The sequence below is a fragment of the Ammodytes marinus genome (genome assembly GCF_949987685.1).
Source record: "Ammodytes marinus genome assembly, chromosome: 4".
NCBI classification, from domain to species: domain Eukaryota; kingdom Metazoa; phylum Chordata; class Actinopteri; order Uranoscopiformes; family Ammodytidae; genus Ammodytes; species Ammodytes marinus.
In genome coordinates this window covers 16,400,108-16,411,348 of record NC_137233.1, presented here as the reverse complement: position 1 = coordinate 16,411,348, position 11,241 = coordinate 16,400,108, and the positions used below count along the sequence as shown (strand labels likewise).

Sequence of the window (11,241 nt, the reverse complement as noted above, 5' to 3'; positions counted from 1 at the left end):
TCACACTGGGTCGCCTCAACTTCCTCTCTTGGTTCGTGGCCTAATTCAGTTGCTGAGTAGTTGACACGCTGTCCTCTTTTCCGACTAAACCCCAGCTTTCTTCTGTTCCCTCCGAGTTGATGTAAAGGTGGAATTTGTGTTTCAGATTCTGAATGGTCAGGATTAGCTAATGCATTTACTGATTCAACATTTTCCTCTGGTATGTGGCATTGTGCTAATGATGAGCTTTCCGTTATTTGGAACTCAACCACCTCTTTATTTTGGTTTGCAACCCGGCGACGTGAACCATATTTTTTTTTCTTGGCGCCTTGTGCCGACATGACTTCTAATCTTGGCCCCTAAAACGGGAGACATTTATTCATGTAAAATGTCAGCAAATCAAGGTAAATCCACCACCCATAACATCAGACTCCAATCCAATTATGTACAAAAATGATTTAAACAAATTATGTACAACAGATGTTATAAAGTAATTTCTCCACTAACTACTACAAAACATTTAATTCTCCAACAACAAATACAAAACTTCAGGATGCACACTGTAGTTTGATACAAACTGCCTCTACCATATCGCTAAGTGAAAACTGTTGATCATTCAGTTCATTTAAAAAGGATACTGCATCAAAAACAATGATCAGGAAATTAAATGGGAAATACATTTGTTAAATAATTTAAGGCCTACTAAATACTTTAACTGCGCCAGTTACTTACCACCCAAATCTTGCACCTCAGTCGTCTCGCAAAATGAGCTTCTTGGTAATATCAGCCAATGCGAACGTTTGCACATTAGGGGTGTTGTTCCTTCACTGCAACGATGACTGATCGCTTCCTGTGTGGGTTTGACTTGCAGCCTTACAGTGCTTCCTGAATTTTCCATTTATAAAATCTTATTTAATTATTGTACATGTGTAGTTATACAAATGATTTATGGTTACAAAAGAAAAGTAGGACGAGATTATATCACTTTGGAAAAACATTTATTGAACAAGTTGTTTAACTGTGTTAGCACAAATTGTCAGAGCTCAGAGAATCAAGCAAGGTCGAATGGAGTAAATGCCTTCTTTTGCAAAAGTGACACAGGTAAAATACAGAATTACAGATGATGTTGTGGGCTTCAAAGACAGCCTGCAAATAACAGGACTAGTACAACATTGGTTGCTGTCTGCTTTCTGTCACTGGCATAAATATGCTCCTTCAGTGATTTTGGCATCTGATGCAGTAACCCTCCCCCCAAAAGCAAACAAAAACCAATAAAAACATCACACAAACTTTAATTCAACAGTTAAAAGAAAGGATGATAATATAAAACCAAGCCCAGTATTCCATTTCAAAACATGCAGGGTAAGATAGAATTCATTTTATGCATTATAGAGCACATTCAATGACAAAAACTGTCAGTAAAATGGGTAAATCTTACCATGAGAGCTGACAAAAAGAAGAAAAACACTTTAGTCTGTTGCTTACGCAACAGACTGCTATTACACAATATGTAACCTGGCCACCCTAAAGCTGTCTTGAGCTGGCAAACAATCTAAAAAGAAAAAAATGACTATAAAAATTTGTATTTTCACAACCATAGCAGGATCTGGCAGATCAACTGGTTTTTGAAGTCATCACTTCCTCTCGTTAGACTGGGAACGACTGTAAAATAAACAAAACATAGTAAATAAGCGTAAAAGAGTACTCTAGAGTCTAAGATTAAAGTCCTAGAGTCAGGGCTGTACAGTGCGTCAGTTTTGGTCGCATTTGCTACTGAAATTGATCACGTGCGATGATGAATAAAAGTCCACTCGCATTAGTGCGACAGGTTGCTAATACGCAGATGCTGTCTCTTTGAGACACAGAGGAGAGATGCACAACACTGCTTAGAGGGCTCTACATTAACACTCCAAATGCGGTTAAATGTAGTCTTAGGCGAGGAAGTTATTGAGTCCACACGCCACTTTGGCTGGTGAAAGACGTGTGCTCTGGATCTGTGCTCGTGCGGCGATTCTAGCGTCTTATAAACTTCACCAACTGTAATAACCGGAAGGAGACGGCTCTTAACATTATCACGGTTAAGTTAGCGCGTGTGCAAACAGAACATTTCCTGTGCACCTTCACATTAAAAACTTGTTACTAGCCAAACATGAGTTGACTTTTTTATTTTGAAGCCAGTAACAAGAGGAAGGTAGTGCTTTACAGGACTGTAGTGCTCTAGCTTGAAAAGCAATTCATTCAGCTGCAGAGTAATGTCAACAGTAGTCTATTTAAACAAAGTTTGACATAAGCCACTGAGGAACTACTCCAAACACATTCACAACAACCTATTTAATTTATCCTAAATTGTACCAATATGTATATTTATTTATTTACGTATGTTCAATGTTTGGTTTTAATTAACAAAAGGACATTTTCTAAAAATGTGTATTATTATTAATATAAAAATGATATGTATATACAAAAAATATATAGATATAGATATTATTTTTATGGGGAGAAATAATTCTGAATCAGCAAAATTGCAATTGGCAGGTTAGATTATTTTGTCTAAATTGCAATCAGTGCACCCCTATTAATTCTTCTATAATTATTTATTACTGCACACACTAGGAAATAATATTAATTAAGAATCTCAAATGAGACCAATATGACAGGCTCAAAGGTAACAAGAGCGAAATGCAAGGGTTAAGGTTATGCAAGTTTTCGATCATACTTTGTGTGCTACCAAATTTATTTTTGTGCTACTGATTTTTTTTGCTTGCTAGCACCAGTGCTACCACCTAAAAAAAATAAGCGTACAGCCCTGTCTAGAGTACAGTTTGATAATTATCAATGATACTTAAACTGACCTCCTTGACCTCGAGAAGGATCGTGAGCGATTTTGGACCCTGTCCCTGGATGCAGACCGCTGTCTGCGCCTATCTCTTGAAACAGATCTGGTGAACAAAAAGCAACAAAAACATTACACTGCCATTTATTATCAAACGAAAAATGGTTAAGAAATAAATACTGTTGTCACAAGCTTACCTGCTGCGACTTCGGCTAAGGCTCCTCTTCTTTGGTGATCTATAGTGTAGGCAAAGTTGAAAAACGACAGAAAATTAGAAGAGAGAATTTAACGCTTCTGATCAGTAAGGAACCCCTTGGGTTGATCCTTAAAGAGACATCTGTTACACGTGGAAACGTGGTTACACATTTTTCCCTATCTGATAATAGAAGTATCATCTGCATCCATGAACTGCATCAAGATCAACCTATTAATTGGAAACGTTGTCCACTCTGCACCAATCATGGAGACAGATTCTATAAGATAAGACAAAATCACGACCCGACATTAAGGCTTATCTGGGACAAACACCTGTGTAGTGTGATGCTTCGACATAAAATGGTTTGGAACAAAACTTGAGGTATATAGCTTGGGCATCTACACAATGTCCAAAATGAAAGTAAATTTCTCCATTGAGTGAACCTGATCAGAAACAAAGACTGAATGTCTGTTTTAGTTATAAAAAAAAAACTCTGAAAGGACTTGTGACTGACACATCCAAACCATTAGGAACCCTCATGTTGGCAGAAAAGATTGCAACAAATCAACCTAGATGACATTGAAATTTTAAATTAGATTTTTTTTTTTTAAATCAGGAAACTGGTGCAATATAAATATAAGGATATTTTCATGGAATTGGGGGATAGTATTAAAAACATAAAAAACAAATTCCAAAAAATATCATTCAAGGTGGCTTAATGTCGAGCCATGACAATGCATGTGTACATGTTGTGAATATAAAAAGGGACTGGTGGCAATGTCTCTTGACTACAACTTTTGATCTTTAGATTGTTGCAGCTCTGAACTGAAATACAGAACTATTGAGGGAAAACTGTCAAGCAGCTTCAAATGCTAGAGTAAGCGTAGAAACTAATAAAAGAGCAGGATAAAAGAAACTTACTATTTTGGGGGATTTGGACAAGATAGAAATGACGCAAGGAAGCCAGACTGATGGTGAGGGAGGTCGAATTGTAGACAGGATTTGCCACATGATGCAAATGTTGGGAGATATGAAGTTGCTTGGTGGCTGGTTGCTGCCTTTTGGGGGGGAACGATGGGAAGGGATGTAAGCCAAGGGCTGTTCCCGTTGATACAGTAGTTGTGTGGAGAATAGATAGAGAAAAGACGCCGATTGGTTGATAATGTGAAGGCGACCGCTGTCGATTGGGTTAAGGTTGGAGGAAGAAGAGGAGGCTGGGAACTGCATGCGCAGGGACCAAAAGGTTGGTGGAACCTGACGACTGGCGGTGCGCCTGGGTCATGTGACAACACCAACCAAGCTGATTGGGGCCCGCTGGTCAGCAGTCACATGATGCTGAAAGAGGACTAGTTGACTGACTCAGATGGTGAGAAGCGTGGTGGTGACTCTGCAACGGGGTTCAGTTTTATTAATAGATGGCAACTGAACTCAGAAAAAACAAAATTTACACCTGCAGAAAGTAATTCTAGATAGTACCTATAAAAATGTTTGATGGATGATGAGTGCTAGCTCTGCCTCGTAAGATGACGCTGTGAAGCAAGATCACTTAGGTAGGGCTAGGTGTTTTTGCAGGAAAACCTTTTTAAGAGTTCATAAATAGTTGTGTGCTGACATGAGCTGCTTTTGGACTTAACTGTCAAACAAAGAAGAATTGGCTAATTTAAAATACCCTTGAAACGATGAAATAATAAATAAAGTGTATTGAAAACATATCACTGCAGTTAATGTAGGATAGATAAAATAAATAAGGGAAACTGAGTGATATCACTAACAAATCCTGAAGCTGTCAGAGCCACAGATTATCTATTGATGAACTCGTTGTTTATGTGCTTATAATCATTTTATTTTACTAACATGATGTGCATCATTAAAAGCACTAACAATGCATATAGCCCAAAGCAATGACCAATCAGAAATGTTACCTAATACTGGGGATGGACATAAAGGTCTCTCAGGTAGGTCTGAAAGATTTGCCAGTGTTGGAGGATTTTAGATTTAAAAACATTTTTCAAGGAGTCAAAAAGTAATGCTTACAGTCGAATGTGTGAAATATGTAAGTCTGCTTTGTCATTTGTTTTTATGAAAATATAGACACTGGGAGTGTAAATAAAACAGTAGAATGAATCGAGTAGTAAATGCATACCTGCGTCTGACTGGAGGACTACGTCGCCTTGTATCATCACGAGGGCGTCTACTACTACTACTACTCCAGGATGGAGGAGGGCCACGGCTCCTAGAGCGTTTTTCCCCGGTAGATAACTCGACACGCACTCGAGAGCCACACATGTTTCTAAACAAAAGTAATCACATTAATGGGAATCTGCAAAAAAGTACACTAGGAAAAGAAAAATTACCCAAGTGTAAAAGGAGTTACCTTCCATCCAGTTCTCTCACAGCATCAGAGGCATCTCTGGGATCTTCAAACTCGACAAAAGCAAAGCCTGGAGGGTTCCTGGCAACCCAAACACTTCTTAAAGGACCATAGTATCCAAAAGCTCTTTCTAACTCTGTCTTGTTTCCATTGTTTCCTAGATTCCCAACATAAATCTTGCAGTCAAGGGGACAGTCTCTACTCAGAGCCGGGTCTGCAAGAAAGAGACAAAAAAACAAACATGGAGGATATGATGAATGTTGTAAACATAATTTATTCTGCATTCTCCATTTAAGCATTGTATGCTGAATGCTTAAAGACTTAGAAGACAGAGTATAACGGTATAAGTGAAGTATCAACTAACTCACCTCCCATTTCTCCAGGTTCAAATATTCCTTTGGATGTTCCTGAAAGGAATGACAGAAATAGTTACAATCACGTTGTGGTTTCTGCAGGTTTAATTTAAGACTATTAATACCCCTGTAAGAATTTTTAATACAAGACCAATCTCATGTAAATATTAGCAAATGTGTAAGGATATGCAGTCAAATTGGATCACCAGAATTACTTTGTAAAGTAAATTAATGTATTTAACATTCAACATGATTATATGGTTCTTTGTTGGTGTTGCAGTTTTGTAACAGCTAGTCAATATACATTTTTCCCCCAACCCCATATGAAATGGAGACTTAAGTTAACCCAACTTACAAAAGTAACATGAATTTCATAATTCAAACTATTTTTAAGACCTGTGGAATCCTATACATTTTTAAGATTTCAAGGACTTATTTAGATTATTGGATTTAGAGACCAGCTGAAATCCTGTACATACTTGAGCTGTGTTAAAAAAAATTTTTTTTTAACAATTGCCACAATTTAAAACTTCAATATGTCATCAATCTTCGCATTATAGGAGGGCTGTTTATCTTCACTTTCCTAACTGCTTTAACAGAGATTAGAAATCATAACATTAAACGTTTGCAAGAGTTGGCTTACTATGTAATGGATACACAAATATAGGGTTCCTACAACTAAAGGAATGTTAAGATTTAATAAAATTTTAAAGATCAATTTTGCAACAACGAGGAAACTCATTACCTTGGGCTTAGGGACAATTTTGCATAAAACATGATTTTTATGTTCCACTTAAAAGTAACTAACTCAAATGTTAGAGATATGCCTTTACAATTTCGTGTCATTAATTTATTGCAGGTAATTCAAAATACACATTAACTAAAAGCCAAACATAATGTTACATTTATAAATAATTTATAGACGCTACTTATTATTGAGCTTTTAAATGGCAACTTAATTCTTGCACCCCCTTTGGACGAAAGCCGAAGTGTTTTTTCTATGCCAGCTGTATTTCCAGGGTGAGGGGACCCATGACAAAGGCATTAAGAAAACAATATAAATGTAGCATTCTTTGCACTGGTGGTCTCGTTTGCTGTTACATGTTTGTATGATAAGTAAAGGGAAAACTAGACTGTTTAAGAAATAATTAAAATTTCCTCGTAGCACCTTTAAGGGGAAAAAAGATTAATAAAATCCTACACTCCACGCCTTATAATTTTGAAGACTTTTGATATAGATTTTTTGACATTTAAATACCTTCATTTTGGATCGGATAATTCAACACCTTTAAAGACTTTATAAAGATATACAGGAATCATGTGAAAGGTCACCAACATAGGTTTAATCACTCTAAATTGTAAATACTTATGTTGGCTTCACAACAAAGCTCAGGCAAGGAAGCAGCCCAAACAAGTCACGGCTCGTGAGCTCGTGCGTATCAGCGACCCGGTAACGTTTGACTTAAAACGTTACACTTAAAATTCGCGCTACTCGTTAGTCTACAGACGCACACTACGCCGATTTACTCAATCACTAATACAAAATGTCACTTTTGGGTCGAATGTATCACCATATATTTAGTCTGTCAAACAAACATTAATGCTACGTTAGCTACAATCGACTGTAGCACGTTTAAAATCGATCACGTCGAGACGGTTTAAAATAAAATTAACTTCTGAGCCCACCGGCAATACTGATAAACGTTACACGATGTTAAGTGCGAAAAAGAAACAAAGGAAAACTATGTATTCAAATAATTTAACTCACCTTTTTTCCGTTATCGCAGTTCGACAGAAGTATTAGCAACAGCTACTAGCTTCACAGTCTATGGTTGATGGCTGCGGAAGCAAACCGGAAAAGAGTCACGGTCTTTCTTCTTCGTCTATTGGCGGACCACAACCCAGTGATAAATTAATCTACCGCCACCCACTGGGCTGAGTGGACCACTTAATTTAGGCCTACCTAGACTATTATCCCATCTAACTCTGTTTAAACAGAACATTTAATCAAACATTAATCGGGAAATTGTTTCACTTATTTCTTCTTTCCAAACAAGCTTGATTTCTTCAGTTTGTAAAAACGTTGTCAAGTAAAGCAGACCTAGTAGCCTAGACTTAATCAAAGTAGGCTACATGGAACAACTCCCCACTGCAATTATTTAATATTCTCTCTCCCTCAAAGTGAGCCATGCAGCTCAATTTCCCAGGCAATTTTCTCTCATCTCCATTACCATCTGTATCCATTCTACTCTGTAGGAAGGTGGAGAAGTCAAATAGGCCTACTAGTTTTTAAAATGATGAAGGGGTTAGGAAAGAATAAAAACACAGTTCTGCTATAGCCCAAATATTTGATTTTCTCCTCTGGGGATGAAAAGAGGCTAATCTTATTTGATCTTTTAACTCTTCTCCCTCTGGGTACACAAAACAAAACAATGTGAGGAAGTTAGCCTGTAATATGGAGGATAGCTTTTGGAAGTGCTAATAAGTTGTGTTGTTAGCAATCCACCAAAAATAAATCCTGTTTTATTACAGCTCCACTGTGTTTCTCTTCATCAGCGGCAGCGAGGAATAATTTATTTAGGGTCCTTGGCAGACGCAGCGGTGAAGAACTCATGCTTTAGGGGGCAAAAGTTCAGGGATAAAAAGGATCACTCAGGAGATTACTCCCATGTACGTAACACGGGTGCCTAGAACACAAACAAAGAGCATTATGTTGCTCAGCTTTATTTTAGTCGCTGTGTGCCTGTTGTGTGTGAGGGGGCGCGTGTTTCTCTAACCCAATCCTCACCACTTGTCTTTTACATCAACAAAGAACAGAGTTAAGCTGCAGTTTGTTTTCTTTGAACATTTCCTCCTGCTGCCATAGGATTCTCGTTTTAGCTGTTTAAATTAAACATATTTTTTTCTTCGTGCCTCCACTCAAGGCAGTGTTTTTCAATCAGATTAGTACAGCACATTCTGTTCTGTTTCACTTCCTGATGACTGTGCAGCCTGTATCCCTGAATGAACTCACCCGCGTGCTTCTGGTTACACCAAGACACTCATTCAGACAGATGCTTTCTCACACATGCCCGTCAGATTTTAGTACAATATTTAGTAAACGTTCTTCAATTATCAAGAAGTGACTCTAATGGTTTATTCTAATAAATAATACAATACTTCTTGGTGGGTGCTGACATAAAAACATCTGATTTAGAGTAATAACTGGCTTTAAAGCTTGAAAATATGAGCACTACATCCATATGTTCATTATATATAAATGAAAGAGCTACAAATAGTTTTTTTTAACCTTTATCCCTCCACTTTTCCTGTTTCATATAGGTTGAAACTTTCACCAGAACAGAAACAATATGTTAATTATGTTTCAGGAAGGAAGACAACATCTCAGGCAGTGTGTCAATACAAAAATCTATTCATGCATTTGGGTTCAGCTCAGGTCAGCCTAGTCCATTTTTGACCAACTCTTAAGCATACAAGACTGGGGGAAGTGCCAACAGAGCTACCAGGACACCGCAGTTCAGACAAAGTTTTGGGAAAACAAAAAGACGTCCGCCTGAGCAGGAGTAGATGGTGGTGATGATTTAAAAAAAGATCTATGTCTCTATTGTTATAGCTTCAGGTGGGTGCTGGTGCATGGCGAGGGCTGGTTATGTTATCAGATAACGAGGCTCCAGTTGTTGTTTTATAATGTTCTGCTCTCAATGTGAATGACATGTACTAATTTCGAGAGTGTGTGAAACCTACTTTCTTCCGATAGCTGATTGCACAGAAGATTACTCAGCCCCTTGACGACATCCCTGTGGGTTTGCAGAATCAGGTTCACTTGTGTTATGTCACCTTTATAATTAACAGGATCATCATGTTCCCTTCAATAGCTGCCTGGCTGTCTGCCAGCAGTGTGGTCAGACAGTGTCCACACCACCTCTTGACTGTGGGATTCTCCCAACCAGAAACCTGCAGTACAGTACTATCCGAGCCCCTCAGTCCAATAAGAGGCAATAGCGTTTCAACTCCTCCACATGAACAAATGTCCTTCGCTCGCTCATTGCCAAATAAGTGCTCTCACCAAGATGTGGTGCCATATTTGAAAGTTTTTAAACATTTGCAGAAGACATGCTGAACATAAATATAAGCAGCAGCCATAAAACCCGCAAACATGTATTGCAAACATCCTGTATGGACAGAAGCATAAAGCAAAGCCGTACATTATTATTATTATTATTATTATTATTATTTATACTTAAAGTATAGTACTCAAAATCCTTTCTGAATATGAACCTCATAGAACCCAATGAGTGTGATGCAGTTGGATTGTCTTCATAAACTGTAATGAATCTGTATACAGTATATGCATATTTCCAATCATAACACCGACCAATCATTACCATTACCATACAAATTAGGCAACAACTCCAAACTACTGTTCTGTTTCCACTCTCACACATCCCTTTCCGTCATCATTTTGAATTCGGCATATCTGGCCATGAACATGCCAGAGTAGTTAACAGATAAGTAAGTAGCTTATACTGTATACATGAAAAGTAGCCTAATACAAAAAATTGTGAAGGGATACACAGCAGAGTAGATCATTTCAAACCTGTTGTGTGGATACAAACAATGGAAAAGTACAATATTTTATAATGTCGGGATGGAGTGATCTTGTCATTGTCTATTTAGATTTCACAGAATTATGATTACACCTCCATTATATCACGTATTTACTGTAAGACATAAAACAGCAATTGCCTTTCTATGAGACTAGGTTAAAGAAAAACTTATATGACTGGTCACATGGGAAAAGCAGTTAGAAGGTTTTAAAACATATTTACTCACATGCTGTTTTTTAGTATGGGTTGCATAATTGCTTTTGAGTATTTCTATTACATTACATTGCAGATTGATATTTGGCTTTCTAAATAGGAGCTCATAAAAAAGAAGCATTATACCTCCTAACATAATATGAAGTATCACAACACCTGGACTAGGTTAAGAAGGGCAAACGTTAATTTGAAAAATTATCAGGGGTGACTTTTGTTATAGCTCACAGTGAGAACCTTTATGTATAAAACATACAGCTATTTTTATATTATGTCTAACACTCGCTCTGAGCGTCAACTATTGACATGGTTAGTATAAACATAAATAAACATTCGCCAAGCGTTGGGATCTAACCTAGAATTCTAGGTTATGGAATCTCAGCACTATTTGAACTCTGCACCCTTGCCCTATTGTATTATTGTCCACAAGTTAAAGAAAGATTTTGATATCTACGTATATGAAGGCCTAGACATTGTATGTTCTTCTTTTTTGACTTTTTATAGACCTATACATTCATAAAAGCTATAGCATGTAGGCCTATCCTTTACATTCATGTACATTCACCAAGTTGTAGGTAAATAATAGTTCCCTGTTTATTCTTACCAATCCTTATTTGGCTTTGGTGTCCTTGTTAGCTGTGTGTCTATTTCTATCTTCTATTGTTCTGTGTGTAGTGTACGTTGAAAGCAAC

General features: G+C 37.4%; 1 protein-coding gene across 1 annotated transcript; it reads right to left on the bottom strand.

Annotated features, from left to right (window-relative positions):
* Positions 1–960: 960 nt before the first annotated feature.
* On the bottom strand, positions 961–7,590 carry srsf3a (serine and arginine rich splicing factor 3a). Its single transcript, XM_080026096.1, has 7 exons — positions 7,501–7,590; positions 5,748–5,786; positions 5,383–5,593; positions 5,152–5,298; positions 3,010–3,048; positions 2,832–2,918; positions 961–1,641 (listed from the first exon to the last, which is right to left on the bottom strand). The coding sequence occupies exons 2-7, from the start codon at positions 5,752–5,754 to the stop codon at positions 1,614–1,616; spliced, it is 519 nt and encodes a 172-aa protein (XP_079882222.1). The 5' UTR covers positions 5,755–5,786; positions 7,501–7,590; the 3' UTR covers positions 961–1,613.
* Between the last annotated feature and the right edge of the window lie 3,651 nt (positions 7,591–11,241).